The sequence below is a fragment of the Littorina saxatilis genome, unplaced genomic scaffold, assembly GCF_037325665.1.
Source record: "Littorina saxatilis isolate snail1 unplaced genomic scaffold, US_GU_Lsax_2.0 scaffold_426, whole genome shotgun sequence".
Taxonomy (NCBI): domain Eukaryota; kingdom Metazoa; phylum Mollusca; class Gastropoda; order Littorinimorpha; family Littorinidae; genus Littorina; species Littorina saxatilis.
Genome location: NW_027128699.1, coordinates 41,201 through 58,700, shown reverse-complemented (window position 1 = coordinate 58,700; position 17,500 = coordinate 41,201). Strand labels below are relative to the sequence as shown.

The 17,500-nt window shown below is 39.4% G+C and overlaps 3 protein-coding genes across 3 annotated transcripts in view; 2 read left to right on the top strand and 1 right to left on the bottom strand.

Moving 5' to 3' along the window:
• Nucleotides 1-17,500, top strand: part of LOC138957044 (uncharacterized) — a 67,860-nt gene that overhangs the window by 41,466 nt on the left and 8,894 nt on the right. The window lies entirely within an intron of this gene.
• Nucleotides 3,056-10,446, top strand: LOC138957043 (uncharacterized). Its single transcript, XM_070328214.1, has 5 exons — nucleotides 3,056-3,147; nucleotides 6,697-6,795; nucleotides 7,470-7,707; nucleotides 8,772-8,828; nucleotides 9,929-10,446. The coding sequence occupies exons 2-5, from the start codon at nucleotides 6,697-6,699 to the stop codon at nucleotides 9,961-9,963; spliced, it is 429 nt and encodes a 142-aa protein (XP_070184315.1). The 5' UTR covers nucleotides 3,056-3,147; the 3' UTR covers nucleotides 9,964-10,446.
• On the bottom strand, nucleotides 11,891-17,381 carry LOC138957042 (uncharacterized). The gene is made up of 4 exons (XM_070328213.1): nucleotides 17,110-17,381; nucleotides 16,159-16,422; nucleotides 13,198-14,079; nucleotides 11,891-12,660 (listed from the first exon to the last, which is right to left on the bottom strand). The coding sequence occupies exons 1-4, from the start codon at nucleotides 17,255-17,257 to the stop codon at nucleotides 12,392-12,394; spliced, it is 1,563 nt and encodes a 520-aa protein (XP_070184314.1). The 5' UTR covers nucleotides 17,258-17,381; the 3' UTR covers nucleotides 11,891-12,391.

The window sequence follows — 17,500 nt, the reverse complement described above, 5'->3', positions numbered from 1 at the left end:
GTCAAGTAGCTGTCGAACTCACAGAATGAAACTGAACGCAACGCAACGCAGCAAGACCGTATACTCGTAGCATCGTCACTCCACCGCCCGTGGCAAAGGCAGTGCACGTGGAATTGACAAGAAGAGCGCTGAGAAGGATAGCACGCTTTTCTGTACCTCTCTTTGTTTTAACTTTCTGAGCGTGTTTTTAATCCAAACATATCATATCTATATATTTTTGGAATCAGGAACCGACAAGGAATAAGATGAAAGTGTTTTTAAATTGATTTCGAAAAACAAATTTTGATAATAATTTTTATATATTTAATTTTCAGAGCTTGTTTTTAATCCGAATATAACATATGTATATGTTTTTGGAATCAGCAAATGATGGAGAATAAGATAAACGTAAATTTGGATCGTTTTATAAATTTTTATTTTTTTTTACAATTTTCAGATTTTTAATGACCAAAGTCATTAATTAATTTTTAAGCCACCAAGCTGAAATGCAATACCGAACCCCGGGCTTCGTTGAAGAGTACTTGACCAAAATTTCAACCAATTTGGTTGAAAAATGAGGGCGTGACAGTGCCGCCTCAACTTTCACGAAAAGCCGGATATGACGTCATCAAAGACATTTATCAAAAAAATGAAAAAAACGTTCGGGGATTTCATACCCAGGAACTCTCATGTCAAATTTCATAAAGATCGGTCCAGTAGTTTAGTCTGAATCGCTCTACACACACACACACACACACAGACACACACACACACGCACACACACACGCACATACACCACGACCCTCGTTTCGATTCCCCCTCGATGTTAAAATATTTAGTCAAAACTTGACTAAATATAAAAAGATAATAAATCGAGTCAAATGATCATAAGATCTGTTCAAGTCCTTTGCAGCATTCAGACAAGTTCACCAAAATGTAACATACTTAAAGAAACAGTGTTAACCACAATAAACATAAGCATATCTTGTTGTCTGGTCTCAATTGTATCTGTTGTATCATAAGTAATGTTACCCTTTGTTATCTTTAAAATCATGTTTAGACCAACCAACTTTAAAAAGTGACAGTTAAGAGCTAAGAGTCCTACAGGAAAGAACAATTACAATCTATGGTTATGATTTTTCATCGGCGTCGAAACGAATTATATGCAAGCAATGTGTGGCCAATGTGGTTCGTAATTATATACAGAAAAGGGGCCTTAACACCCTACAATGTTTGGACCTCTGATTCAGGTTTTGATGACATTTGCTGTATATGCTGCGACATTTTTCTCCAACTCTACACAGGAAGCAGCCGAAATGTTAGGCCAAAAAAAAAAATTGTCTGTTTAGGGTAACATGACCAAAAAAAGTAGGGTCGGTAGGTAGGTAGGGTTTTTTTTTGTTTTTTGTTTTTGTTTTTTTTTTTGTGTGTAAATGCTATGTTGGCTGAACATTCACTTCTCATATTTGATGAATACATGTTTCAAAACTAACGTATAAATAAAACAGAGAGAAAGGGAGAGAAAGAAACGCCAAATGTCTCTTTTTAGCATTTTTACCTCTTTTTTTTTTTTTTTTTTTTTTTTGAAATCAAAAAAAAGTTTTTGGGTCGGCGCCAAATCGATAGGGTCGGTCGGGTTACCCTAAACAGACAATTTTTTTTTTTTGCCTTAATGGTTGGTATGAGTTCAAGTGGTGGAGTGGACTTACCCCGTACGAAAGCCCGGCCAGACCTGAGTGGAATGGTTTACTCGGGAAACACTGTGCCTTTAAGCCTCATAAGAGTTACAGTTTCTAACACGATTTGTGTCGCTTGAGCTGTGTTGGTCTTTGTGTTAGTACACGTCTCACACAAAGCACATTACGTTTCGGTCAGCGTCTCACTGCTTTGGATCAGGCGAACCCGGATGCTTCGGCGTTCCAGGAACCCGGATGCAACACTGTAGGTACTTTCTGATTGGTTCTGGTCAGAAAAAAACCACCCCCTGAAAAGTACCCCTGACCTTGTGACCATTCACACTGTTCTCTTTTCTCAGGGGGTCGGGTGGGTTGATGTGGATGGGGGGGGGGGGGGGGGGAGGGGAAGAGTTGGAGTTTTTTGGTTTAAATCAAATATTCTTCACAAGAGCATGACACGATTTTACAACAACTTGTTTGTTCTCTTGTTTGATCTTTTCAACATAACATGTCTATATAATTTGGATTTGGGAAGTAACTAGGAACAAAACAATGAAACAACGCTTATATTTGTTTTTACACATTCACTTTCAAGGAGAACGTTGAGTACATTCAGAAATATGTAACTGCTAACGTCTCAGAATAAAAACAAGCAAAACAGGTAATTGATCGGAATGTTTAATCATAACCAAAATGAAAGATTAACTAATCAGTTAACCTAGTGGTATTTGTTGTGGATGGGCATTCAAGCAATAATTTAAAAAAACATATATAATAAGAACATAAAAAATTAAAACAAGACAAAAGGAATAATTTAGTGACTCACAATGACTCCAACGTGGAAAACGTACCAGTGTGTGTTTACGTCAATGAAACAGGGAGGTCGGAATATGAGTTTTTAATAGCAAATATAGCAACCAAATGTTACGCTTATAGGCTGAAATGCAACCCAATTAGCTGGACGTGGACAACATTTGTTTGTTACAACTTTTGTAATTGATGTTATTTTGGAGAAGAAAAAAATGCGCTCGCAAAAGAGTGCTGCATAAACTTCGTCCAAACAGGGGAAACAATTCATCAAACATTTTGATCTAAACATATAAGAACATCGTCAGCAATACATTCAGTTTTGTTTTGTTCGTTCATGGGCTGACACTCCCACGGCTTTTACGAGTATGACGGATTTTACCCCGCCATTTAGGCAGCCATTCGCCGCTTTCGGAGGAAGCATGCTGGGTATTTTCGTGTTTATATAACCCACCGAACTCTGACATGGGGTGTTGGGGCGGGGTCAAGTACCTGTTAGTACCTGTCAGGTGTATTTATTTCACGCAACCAAGCGTGAAGAAAGGTCCGGGTATCGGTTAGGCATGTCCGGGAAGAAAATTGAATAAAAGGCGCACACTCTGTTAGTCTTCTCCATGTCAACTTCATCTTCCGCCAACTCTGCACATTCTAGTTGGGTTCCATCTGAAATTGCTGTTCTTCTAAGGTTAGTTTCTTTTACTTTTGTTTTAACTTTTGTATGTAGTCCTTCTCTTTTTATTTGTATTTCATCTATTCTTTAAACTGTATGCGTTGTTTTTGTTGTTCCTCAAAAAAGTAATCTACTAGCTTTCGTTTTTTTTGCTTTCTATGTTTGTTTAATTTCATTTTTGGCTTTGTTTTCATTTGTTGAAAACATGCAAAGCAATCAGCTGTACTTATTATTATTTTGATTTATTGAATTTATTGCTTTAGAATGTTGCATTATTTTGTCGTAACGGAATTTTTTATTTGGGTTGTACTTCTTGCTTTAATCTAAACCGTTCTTTCTTTCTTTCTTTTTTTCTTTCTTTTTATCTTTCTTTTTGTCTTTCTTTCTGTCTTTCCCTTTTTTTCCTTTTTGTTCTGTTTCTTTCCTTCTTCATTTTTGTGTGATTCAGTGTCAGTTTTCCTTTCTTTTTTGAACCCATTTCTTTGTTGAGTGATTTGTTTTTCATGCAATCTCTGTCAAACAATTCTTTCTTGTGCTATAACGTGTTCTTTCTAGTGGGCTTATGGTACAAATCAAATGTCAAACAACAAGATTCTTTCGTTGTAAGAAAAGTGGACGGAGATGTTTCTGTATTTCGATCGTTATTGTGATTCTTTAGTTTGTATTACTTTTGTTGTGCTATATTTTTTTAGGTCACACTATAACCGACTGGACTGACACAAACACGTACGAATAATGTTAGTCAGATATCCGGACCGGGATGGACACGGGTCAACTTTATGTGCAGAGTCAGGACGGTATCCACAGTGGCACGTAAAAGACCTCGGTCATTCTGCCATAAGCGCAGGTGGCTGATTACACCTAAGCACACATACACCTTGGTAGCGCAACTCAGTTGCTGCTAGCTTTACCCTGGGAGGAAGCGACCCGAATTGCCCAGCGATTGGGAAAATAAAGTAATACAATTAAAATGAAGAAAAGTTTTTTAACGTGAAATTGAACTATGATATATTATTTTACTAAACCCTCACTCACAGGTACAATACATCAGTGATATTTGTAGTGGACGGACATACACAATGATAATGAGACAACCCAAATGTGACCCTCCACCACGAAATGAGTCGCATGTCACATCGCGCGGTTCTGCGCTAGGCTTAATGTAAGTCCGGGAAGTGTCTGGTAACAGTGTGAAGGTCACCTTGTCACAGGCTTATAACTCAAACAGTTTTCGCTCTTTTTATATTTAGTCAAGTTTTGACTAAATATTTTAACATCGAGGGGGAATCGAAACGAGGGTCGTGGTGTATGTGCGTGTGTGTGTCTGTGTGTCTGTGTGTCTGTGTGTGTGTGTGTGTGTGTGTGTAGAGCGATTCAGACTAAACTACTGGACCGATCTTTATGAAATTTGACATGAGAGTTCCTGGGTAGGAAATCCCCGAATGTTTTTTTCATTTTTTTGATAAATGTCTTTGATGACGTCATATCCGGCTTTTCGTGAAAGTTGAGGCGGCACTGTCACGCCCTCATTTTTCAACCAAATTGGTTGAAATTTTGGTCAAGTACTCTTCGACGAAGCCCGGGGTTCGGTATTGCATTTCAGCTTGGTGGCTTAAAAATTAATTAATGACTTTGGTCATTAAAAATCTGAAAATTGTAAAAAAAAATAAAAATTTATCAAACGATCCAAATTTACGTTTATCTTATTCTCCATCATTTGCTGATTCCAAAAACATATAAATATGTTATATTCGGATTAAAAACAAGCTCTGAAAATTAAATATATAAAAATTATTATCAAAATTTTTTTTTCGAAATCAATTTAAAAACACTTTCATCTTATTCCTTGTCGGTTCCTGATTCCAAAAATATATAGATATGATATGTTTGGATTAAAAACACGCTCAGAAAGTTAAAACGAAGAGAGGTACAGAAAAGCGTGCTATGCAGCATAGCGTAACCACTACCCCGCTCTTCTTGTCAATTTCACTGCCTATGCCGTGAGCGGTGGACCACGAGTATACGGTCTTGCTGCGTTGCATTGCGTTCAGTTTCATTCTGTGAGTTCGACAGCTACTTGACTAAATATTGTATTTTCGCCTTACGCGACTTGTTTAAAACGATTTTCACCACTGGATAGAGCATACAAAAGTCTTTAGGAAAATGTAAAAATATGACCATCATGCAAAGGTGACATGCGACTTATTCCGTGGTGGAGGGTCACATTTAATATCAAGAACTTAGCTCACTAAGGCTTGGAATTATCAACAATTGACAATTTTTATTTTTTTTATTTTTCTAATTTTTTTAATGCCTTGTTGAGCAGATGAGAGACATAGAATAAGATAACATTAAACATGTACTCATGCACCATAAAACAGCGGCGAGAATACAAAAAAAACTTGACTAAATATAAAAAGGACCGGTTTAGATTTTGTTTTTGTTTTTGTTTTTGTAACTTGTGCTGACGAAGACGAAAAGTCAAAACCGGTTCTTGCTTTTTATATTTAGTCAAGTTTTGACTAAATATTTTAACATCGAGGGGGAATCGAAACGAGGGTCGTGGTGTATGTGCGTGTGTGTGTCTGTGTGTGTGTGTGTGTGTGTGTGTGTGTGTGTGTGTGTGTGTGTGTGTGTGTGTGTGTAGAGCGATTCAGACTAAACTACTGGACCGATCTTTATGAAATTTGACATGAGAGTTCCTGGGTATGAAATCCCCGAACGTTTTTTTCATTTTTTTGATAAATGTCTTTGATGACGTCATATCCGGCTTTTCGTGAAAGTTGAGGCGGCACTGTCACGCCCTCATTTTTCAACCAAATTGGTTCAAATTTTGGTCAAGTAATTTTCGACGAAGCCCGGACTTCGGTATTGCATTTGAGCTTGGTGGCTTAAAAATTAATTAATGACTTTGGTCATTAAAAATCTGAAAATTGTAAAAAAAAATAAAAATTTATAAAACTATCTCAATTTACGTTTATCTTATTCTCCATCATTTGCTGATTCCAAAAACATATAAATATGTTATATTCGGATTAAAAACAAGCTTTGAAAATTAAATATATAAAAATTATTATCAAAATTAAATTGTCGAAATCAATTTAAAAGCACTTTCATCTTATTCCTTGTCGGTTCCTGATTCCAAAAACATAGATATGATATGTTTGGATTAAAAACACGCTCAGAAAGTTAAAACAAAGAGAGGTACAGAAACGCGTGCTATCCTTCTTAGCGCAACTACTACCCCGCTCTTCTTGTCAATTTCACTGCCTTTGCCATGAGCGGTGGACTGACGATGCTACGAGTATACGGTCTTGCTGAAAAATGGCATTGCGTTCAGTTTCATTCTGTGAGTTCGACAGCTACTTGACTAAATATTGTATTTTCGCCTTACGCGACTTGTGTATTCTTGTCGCTGTTTTCTGATGAGTACATTGTTATTGTTATCTTGTTGCCTTGTTGAGCATTAAGATCAGGAGATTCCTGTTGTTGTTGTTTTTTCTTCAGAGTTCCTTTTGTTCGTTAATGCATTATGGATATTCACCAGCATTGTCTTTGAACCAGATGCGTACCGCTATCTTTGTCGTGCTGCTGCTGTCTGCGGTGTGCATTGGGTCGTCGGATGCCGGATGGCTAAGAAGAGCCTGGGAAAACGTGAAAAACGTACGTATCTTTCTCGTCACTCTCTTCTTATGTCACTGTATCTCTACCATGTTTACTCAGCTGGCAAAACGTCAAACACGAATATGTACTGTATGTATATCATGCGACGCCCTTTCTCATCTCGCTGTCTTTCCACCGTGCGTCTTCCATTCTTTTCATATTTGGTCAAGTTTTGACTAAATGTTTTAACATCGACAGTGAATCGAGAAGAGGGTCGTGGTGTGTGTGTGTGTGTGTGTGTGTGTGTGTGTGTGTGTGTGTGTGTGTGTGTGTGTGTGTGTGTGTGCTCAGAAAGTTCAAACGAATAGAGATACAGCAATGCCTGCTATCTTACTAAGCACAACCGCTACAGCGCTATATTTACTTGTCAATGTCATTGCCTTTTCCGCATGCGGGGACTGACGATGCTAAACAGTCTTGGTGAACAAAATGCAGTGCGTTCAGTTTCATTCTGTGAGTTCGACAGATTGACTAAATGTAGTAATTTCGCCTTACGCGACTTGTTAATTCTTGTTGTAAGTCTTTCATGATGTGATGATGTGCTATTCTAAATTGATATTACAAAGGAACCGCTGATCTAAAAAAAACACACACAAAAACAAAAACAAAAATAACATGACACTGACTCTCTCCTTTTCTCATATGCGTCATTGTGTCCTGTACGCACATTACAGGCAGTGAGAGACGTGGTTGACTGGGTCAAGTCGCACTGCTCAGTGGGAACTGGTGGTGTCTCGTGTGAATTCAATCGCAGAAGGAGGGATGTGCACAACGTGCCTGACAACGCAACTTTGGAATCCGAGAACAAGCTCTGCGACAAGATCCTGCACGACAGCATCATCCTGCAACAAGGATTCACCTTTGACCTTATCAAGGACGTCTTTGAGGAGGTGGATCGGGGTCACAGCGAAGGTAAATATCGTTTCTTAAACTCAGTTGAAAGGGTATTTGCGGAAATTACGCTCTCTCTCTCATACACACACACACGCACACGCACACACGCACGCACGCACGCACACACACACACACACACACACACACACACACACACACACCCTCACACACACACACACACCTACTTGTCATCCTACTTGAGAACGGAACATTTCGCACGCAGTTACTCATTTAAAGATTTAAGTACCCAACTTCACACGGATTTCGTCTGCTAGCGTTATAGCTGATTACTTGCGCTGCGAACACAACAACCCGGAAGCCAACACTCCAACGCAGAAGAGCATGTTGACTGTATTGCAAGTGTGTCGGTGTGCAACCAAGCGAATGTCCGTTGCACTTCTTAAGATCCACCTCTAGAGAAAACGTTCCCAAATGGTTACATCACTACCATTTGTGACCCTCCACCACGAAATGAGTCGCATGTCACCTCGCGCGGTTCTGCGCTAGGCTTAATATAAGTCTGGGGGGTGTCTGGTAACAGTGTGAGGGTCACCTTAGTCACAGGCTTATAAGTTTTCGCTCTTTTCTAAAATGGTTTTCACCACTGGATAGAGCACACAGAACTTTTTTAGAAAAAAAAATGAAAATCATGCAAAGGTGACATGCGACTCATTCCGTGGTGGCTTGTCACATTTTTTTCAAACGTCAACGCTGTGCTGATATGTGTATTGTCTCATTCAACGCAGTTCAGTGTGGATTTCGTCTGCAATTGTTATACTAAAAGCATATCAATTGATTAATAGCATTTTTTTCGTTTGGTTGTTTGTCGGCTGGTAGGTTGGTCTGTCGATTCGTTCTTTTATTTGTTGTTGTTTATTCATTGGTTATGTATTCATGTATTTATGTATTCATTTATTTATTTATTTATGTGTTTATTCATGTATTAATTTATCTATGCATTTATTTTAATTTTATTATTGATACATTTATTGATAATTGATTGATTGATTGATTGATTGATTGATTGATGGTTGATTGATTGATTGATTGATACAGTATTTCACTGACCGATATATTTACAGGTAATGGCGATGATATTCTGGAGGTGGAAGAGTTTAGCCAGTTCATGGAAGCTTTGGGTAAGTAACACACACACGCACACACACACACACACACACACACACACATACAAACACACACACACACACACACACACACACACACACACACACACACACACACGCCCATAGTTCAGGTTAAAAACTAAAAATAATCAGTTTAAATAAAAGGGTGCACAATTTTTGAGTCAATACACTAATTACAGTTAAAATAAGAACATAGTTGATAAGGCCAAAAAAAATAATAGGTGTGGTTACGGTAACATAGCCAAAAAAAATAGGGTAGGAAGGTAGGCAATCACTTTTTTTTTTTAAACTTTTTTTTCTAATGTGTACAAATTAAACCTACTTGACAGGGAAATAAGTGTGCGACTCGGGCGCTTTCGCTTTCATTGCGTTTTCTGCACTCGTTTACTTGTTTTTTTGTGGTGTTTTTTTGACAAATGTAATAAAAAGTTATAGGGTCGGCCCCAAAAAATAGGGTAGGTCGGGTTACCGTAACCACACCTATTTTTTTTTAGGCCTAACAACAATGAGTAAATAAAAGGGGACCGGCACAGTTGAACGTCCTTTTTATAAACCAGCAAAGCATTACAGCTATGTCTTTCTTGTCTATGGTGTGTTCCATGGCTTATGTTATATGCACAGCCTCTTTTTGGTTTCAATGGAAAGTGGTAAAATTAATAAAAACATTGCACAGAATAGGTTCTGATTAACCAGACCCACATATACACGGACTGTATTACCTCGATCTGAATTCTTCGTTATTTGCTTCATTGTTTCAGAGTTGTCTCACCCCATGTGTACTAATCGTTTGTTGTTTTGTGATTAACTGGTTTTACACATTGACTGCAATACCCAGATCTTAATTATTTGTTGTTGGCTTCTTTGCTTCAGAGTTGTCTCACCCCATGTGTACTAATCGTTTGTTGTTTTGTGATTAACTGGTTTTACACATTGACTGCAATACCCAGATCTTAATTATTTGTTGTTGGCTTCTTTGCTTCAGAGTTGTCTCACCCCATGTGTACTAATCGTTTGTTGTTTTGTGATTAACTGGTTTTACACATTGACTGCAATACCCAGATCTTAATTATTTGTTGTTGGCTTCTTTGTTTCAGAGGTGCTTCACTTCTGCTTTTCAAGAGCAGAGTAACCAGCTGGGCATGTTTCTTGAAACTCTCACACAAACGAAACGGATGGCTATGTTCAGTTAATACCGACGATTTAACAGATGATGGCATGAACTACTCTTCTAAATCAACAGTCGTATGTGCTCAGTACTCCCGGGTTGTCCTGTTATGACAATGAAACATAAACACATGTCTATATGAACGTAGCGTTGTTGACCACATCTGCTGTGGGGATCTTTATGGAAATGCAGCGAGTATACTTAATGTTTTTTTTCCATTTCACTTTGTTTGTTTGTATTTATGTTCTTGTGTGTTTGTTTGTTTGTTTGTTTGCTTTGTGTTTGTTTGTTTGCTTGTTTGCTTTGTGTTTGTTTGTTTGCTTGTTTGCTATTTCAGAAATGCTAGTACTTTCCTGATTACATTTAGTCAAGTCTTGACTAAATGTTTTAACATAGAGGGGGAATCGAGACGAGGGTCGTGGTGTGTGTGTGTGTGTGTGTGTGTGTGTGTGTGTGTGTGAGTGTGTGTGTGTGTGTGTTGTGTGTTGTGTGTTGTGTGTGTGTGTGTGTGTGCAGAGCGATTCACACTAAACTACTGGACCGATCTTTATGAAATTTTACATGAGGGTTCCTGGGCATGAAATCCCCAGACTTTGTTTTTCATTTTTTCGATAAATGTCTTTGATGACGTCATATCCGGCTTTTTGTAAAAGTTGAGGCGGCACTGTCACACCCTCATTTTTCAATAAAATCGATTGAAATTTTGGCCAAGCAATCTTCGACAAAGGCCGGACTTTGGTATTGCATTTCAGCTTGGAGGCTTAAAAATTAATTAATGACTTTGGTCATTAAAAATTTGAAAATTGTAATCAACATTTTTTTTTTATAAAACGATCAAAAATTTCGTTCGTCGTATTCTTCGATATTTTCTGATTCCAAAAACATATACATATGTTATATTCGGATTAAAAACAAGCTCTGGAAATTAGAAATATAAAAATTATGATTAAAATTAAATTTCTGAAATCGATTTAAAAACAATTTCATCTTATTCCTTGTCCGTTCCTGATTCCAAAACCATATAGATATGATATGTTTGGATTAAAAACACGTTCAGAAAGTTAAAAAGAATTGAGATATAGAAAAGCGTGCTATCCTCCTCAGCGCAACCGCTAACGCGCTTTTCTGGATTGTTAATTTCACTGGCTTTGTCACGAGCGGTGGACAGACGATGCTACGAGTGTACGGTTTTGCGGAAAAAATGCAATGCGTTCAGTTTCATTCTGTGAGTTCGACAGCTTGACTAAATGTTGTTATTTCGCCTTACGCGACTTGCTGGTTTTTGTTCATGGTCTAGCTCACGAGTGTGGTATTAACAGGTATTGCAATGGTCATTTTAGAAAATCCTTTTTCAATAAAAGCATTTGTGTGCCAATGCATTTGAAGTCCATTGTTGTATGTGAATATATGTCCAAACTACACTTGTGCATATATCAACCCCCACCCCCCTCCTTTCTCTCTCTCTCTCTCTCTCTCTCTCTCTCTCTCTCTCTCTCTCTCTCTCTCTCTCTCACACACACACACACACATACACACACACACACACACACACACACACACACATACACATACACATACACACACACCATGTTTGTAAGGATGCACACTAAGCTGCATTCATGAACTCACGGATCTCACACACATACGTGCATACGCAAACACACACACACACACACACACACACGCACACACACACGCACGCACGAACGCACACACACACACACACACACACACACGCAAACACACACACACACACACCACACACACACACACACACACACACACACACACACACACACACACACACACACACACGTTCGTACGTGCGTGCGCGTGCGTAAAGGGAAGTATACCACTTTTGAACTCACTTTTGTGTTCAAAACTGGATTAAAAAAAAAGAATTTTCAAAAGGCTTACACTTCAGTTTAGAGTGAAATATCGACCCAGCTTCCCACCAGGGGAAAGAGCATAGACTTGAACAAACAGAAAAGAATGTTGCTTGCTGGTTTCTGTGCAGTGGAAATATCTCGCATAATTGTTTCTAAACCTGATACCTATACCAATCTGCAAATCAATTCAACAAAAATATCCCGCACTGGTCAAATAGCACACAGGCTGTTGGTGTTAGATGTTTGCCCAAGTGCAATAATGCTCTTCTCAAATGCTTGCGCATAATTCGTGCTTGCGTCGGAAATCGTTCACACAGGAATGTTAGCATTAGTTTATTAGAAAAGTACATTTTCATTGCCGTAAAGCCTGATATTACTTTGCAAAGTTCACTTGACGACGCTCGCTGCACTGACTTTTCGGTAAAAAAAACAAAAAACTTTACGAAGTATTCGCAAAGTCAACTTCGTGCTCAGCCTTTCAAATCATTAGTTTTGCAATATTTCTATCGGCACCAGTTTTGTCTTATGTCGCCCACACACTTCTTGGTATCGAGAGCAACAAGAAATCCGAACATGAGAACAAAAACAGCAATAACGATAGAGAAAGAAACGTAGGCATGGGAAGGCGTGTTGTCATACGTAGACACTTTCTTGCGTCGATACCGTGACGTTGTGTTGGCGTGTATGACATCACTGGTCTCAGTTTTCGGAGATTCTTGTGAGTTGATTTTGGAGACACACATGCATCTACACCTTTTGAGTCCCGCAGTCACTGAAATTAGACATATAATTTGCAAGACATCACCCTAGATTACGCCTGGAAGAGAAGATTGGTTTTAATGTAGGCCCTATGTTTCCCCACGTTGACAGAACAATTACCTTAAAATCAGCGAGACAAATAATCATCAATGTTACCAATGCGTAATGAAAATAAAAAGATAACTGATTCAGGGGTAGTTGTGATTACTGGTTTAGATGTGACGCTTGTTAATTCGTGTTTCACCACCTCACGAACGAAATTGCTGGTAACATTAATCCAGGCATTCAGGGCCGGACCAAATGAGTTGTAAGGGGGGGGGGGGGGGGGGGTTCCTCCTTTTTTTGGGTGGCAAATCAGCGAATAAAAAAAACATTAAAAAAAACCACTCAAACCAAGGTACATGCTTTTTCCAGGAGTGGGGTTCCGGAATCCCTGGAACCCCCCCCCTGGGTCCGGCCCTGCGGCATTTACCGCATAGGTAACAGCAACATTACGGAGGGAGAAAACAAAGATGAGGCACACAGAAACAAGAACAACAACAATACGTACCTGAAGACTTCCACTTAGAGTCGATAGAGCCAGAAGTTGATGTTGGCAATGCCTTTGATGAAAATGTCGACGTAGCAGATACCGACATGTTTGTTGCAGCTGCTGATACCAATGTTGACTTTACTGGTGTTTCTGGTGATGTCGATGCTGCAGTTACCGTTTTTGTTATTGTTGTTTTGGGAGTGGAAGTGGTGGCTGCGGCTGTTGTTGTTGTTGTTGGTGGTAGTAATGCTGTTGCATCTGCTGGTGCTGTTGTGGTCGTAGTTGTTGCTGTTGAGGACTTCGGCGCACCCATTGTGGTACCTTGAACTGCGCGGACAGTATTACCCTGTTTGTTGGTGGTGTTAAAGTTCCACCCATCATCTGGTTTGTACCCCGAAGTAGTACTGTTCTCGATAGGGGTATTCCCTTGTACCTCAGTCATGGTATCCAAAGACAGTGTTCCAATGCTATCAGTAATTTGCACAAGCTCAGTCGTAGCCTGCTGTTCATTCCACGAAGTAGTAGTTTGCCTCTTGATGGAGGTATTTCCTTGTGTCTCAGTTGTAGTGGGAGATTGTTCAGTGATAACAGTACTTTGCATGAAGTCAGATGTAGCGGTTTGCATGTTTCCGGCACTTGTATTTTGCGAGTCGCTCGAAGTAGTTTCTTGTGTCTCGGCTGTGTCAGACGATGCTTCAGTAATAACAGCTTTTTGTACAGCTGTGGTGGTGATACTTTGTGACCCTGTTCCTGTGGTGTTTCGAATCTCAGATGTCGTAGAGTAAGGTGAAGGTGCTGGTGAAGTTGTGGCGTTCGCAATGGAACAAGGGCCATTTGCAGGGAGGGGGATTTTGTCGCTGTTGGTATGGGAGTATTGTGTTGGCGTTTCGCGCACCTCGTCTGATGAGGAGAAAACACGAATGTATATCAATATATATCGGTAATGTAATAAGTCACTATAAATCGGTAATGTATTATTGAGTTCAATAAGACTTTATATAAAGTCAACAAAATGGTCGTTGTTAAAGCAACATGGCCACAGACAAAGGCAGTTACAAAGAGTTGCAAGTGCATTGTCATAATTTTAGTGTATTTGCAGACTGCAAATATTCTATCGAAACTTATCTTCTCTCTTGTTATTTTTAATGTAAAAGTTATGGGGCAAAACGTAGGATCGGTCGTGCTGACATAACCATGGTTATCTTAAATAATACATCTACTGTGACAAACTGATGGTGGTGATAACTATAGTGCAACAATACGTACATGTATCACCGAATATTTAACATGTAGAATGACGTAGGCCACATAGGAGAGAATGGAATTTGAAGAAAGAACAAGTCGCATAAGGCGAAATAACAACATTTAGTCAGGCTGTCGAACTCACAGAATGAAACTGAACGCACTGCATTTGTTCACCAAGACCGCATACTCGTAGTTTCGTCAGTCCACCGCTCGTGGCAAAGGCAGTGAAATCGACAACCCAGAATAGTGCGGTAATGGTCGCGCTGAACAGGATAACACGCTTTTCTGTATCTCTATTCTTTTTAGCTTACTGAGTTTGTTTTTAATCCAAACATATCATATCTATATGTTTTTGGAATCAGGGACCGACAAGAAATAAGATGAAATTGTTTCTAAATCGATTTCGGACAATTAATTTTAATCATCATTTTCATATTTTTAATTTTCAGAGCTTGTTTGTAATCCAAATATAACTATAACATATGCATATGTTTTTGGAATCAGAAAATGACGAAGAATAAGATTAAATTGTTTTTGGATCGTTTAAAAAAAACATTTTAATGACAAGTTTCCGATTTTTAATGACTAAATTCATTAATTATATTTTAAGCCACCAAGCTGAAATGCTATACCAAAGTCCGGCCTTCGTCGAAGATTGCTTGGCCAAAATTTCAATCAGTTTTATTGAAAAATGAAGGTGTGACAGTGCCGCCTCAACTTTTACAAAAAGCCGGATATGACGTCATCACCGGTATTTATCGAAAAAATAAAACAAAAGTTCCGGGGATATCATTCCCAGGAACTCTCATGTCAAATTTCATAAAGATCGGTCAAAGTAGTTTACTCTGAATCGCTCTACACACACACACAGACACACAGACACACACACACACACCCACCCACACACACACACACACACACACACACACACACACACACACACACACACACACACACACACACACACACACACACACACACACACACACATACACCACGACCCTCATCTCGATTCCCCCTCTATGTTAAAACATTTAGTCAAAACTTGACTAAATGTAAAAAGAAATACGAATCATATAATTATATCTAAATAATGTTAAGATAAATAAAGTAGCTCATCTGGGAAGCCGTTGTTCGACCTTGCAATGTCATATATGCGCTGCAAAAAAATGTAACTTGTCTAGCAAGCAGAGAAGCTATCGTCTGGAACTCCCTGCCGCTTGAGCTTCGCCAGAGCCCCTCTCTTGACGCGTTCAAGAGTAGGTTGAAGACTCAGTTCTTCCCGTAGCTGGCTGCGACTTTCATGTTCGACAGTGATGTGTTGTGCCCCAAAAGACATTCTTGTGCTGTGCTCTGTGAGAGGTGTTTTCTTTGTGTTTGATATTATTTTGTTTGGACCTAGCTATTGATGTGTACATTGTTGTCAAACAGTTGTTTGTTGTATGTTTATCAGGGTTTGCTAGTGTGTGATAGGGTTTGTGTCCGTCTGTAGATGTTAGTTTCTTTGTTAGTCCTGTGTTGACAACTCTTCGACAAGCGCTTAGAACTGTACCCACGGAATACGCGCTAAATAAGCTTCATATTGATTGATTGATTGATTGATTTGACACCAAGGCCTCAAGCATTATTTTATTTCCATGATTATACTGGTTCCGTCATCCCGCACTGATTTTCAGAGAACAATTCGATAAATAAATCCTGTGAAATAAAGGGGAACATCGAAGCTTTACTCACGCTGAAAACATCGTCGCAGATTGACAGAAGACAGTTTCATTGGAGACGTGGGCACATCAGATATATTGAGTAATTGCGAGTCTAGGTAGATTTGACACACCATCCCCCCGAATGCATTATTCACTGAGAATGCAACACATTCCTCCTCATTTTCTGGAAGCTGAAGACATAGTGACGTGCATTCGTTGAATGTTGTGACGTCATATGTGACGTTGGGAGACAGTGTGAGAGTGATGTTGTCATGTCGCTCAAAATTACATTCCCCTGAAAATCAATAATGTGAATTCATTGTTTGAATGGCTGAATAGGCGTTATTGCACATTTCAAGAGAGGATTTTTCAAAATAAAACCATATGTTTTGTTTTGCTTTAATGACAAACACGAAAACAAGTTAGAACTACTGTATCGACATCTACAAAAACAACAACATTCAATGAACACATACACAGACTGAAATCAGAACATGCCAAAATACGATTTAACGACACACACACACACACACATACACACACACACACACACACACACACACACACACACACACACACGCACGCACGAACACATACAGACACTCAAACACACACACACACACACACACACACACACACACACACACACACACACACACACACACACATGCAAACACATACACACATACATCCCCCACACACACACACACACATACAAACACTCACACACACATACACATACAAACACTCACACCCACATACACCACAACCCCACACATCCCCACCCTCACCCACACACACACACAACCCACACACACACACATATACGCAAACACATACACAAACACACACACAAACACATACACACATACACTCCCCCCCACACACACACGTACAGATACACTAACACACACCCACCCACCCACCCCAACCGCCGACACCCCACCCAACACACACGTACACACACACTATTTCCAATCACCTTCATCAAACTCGCAGACAACGTGATGCTTGTCAGAGCAGCCGCTAGTTCTCCATTGCACACTGGTGTCAGTGTCCAGGCTGCAGGTCACTCTCACGCACAGATCGTTGGTCAGGTGATTGGGTTCACCGGGGGCCCACATGTCCATTGTCGTCACGTTGCAGTCCTCCTCCCAAAACCGGGGGACTTGGTTGGGTTCGGCCGTGTGCAGTCCAATCCAGAACTGGTCAAGTCTGAGATAAAAACAACAACACAGTTTTGACTGAATGTAAAAACAAGAAAGGGTATATTTTGAGACAAAACGAAGCACCGACATGTGCGTATGTTGATCTAATGGTGTTTGTTGGGGGCGGACATACGCCTTAATTTAATAAATACAATACATTATAAT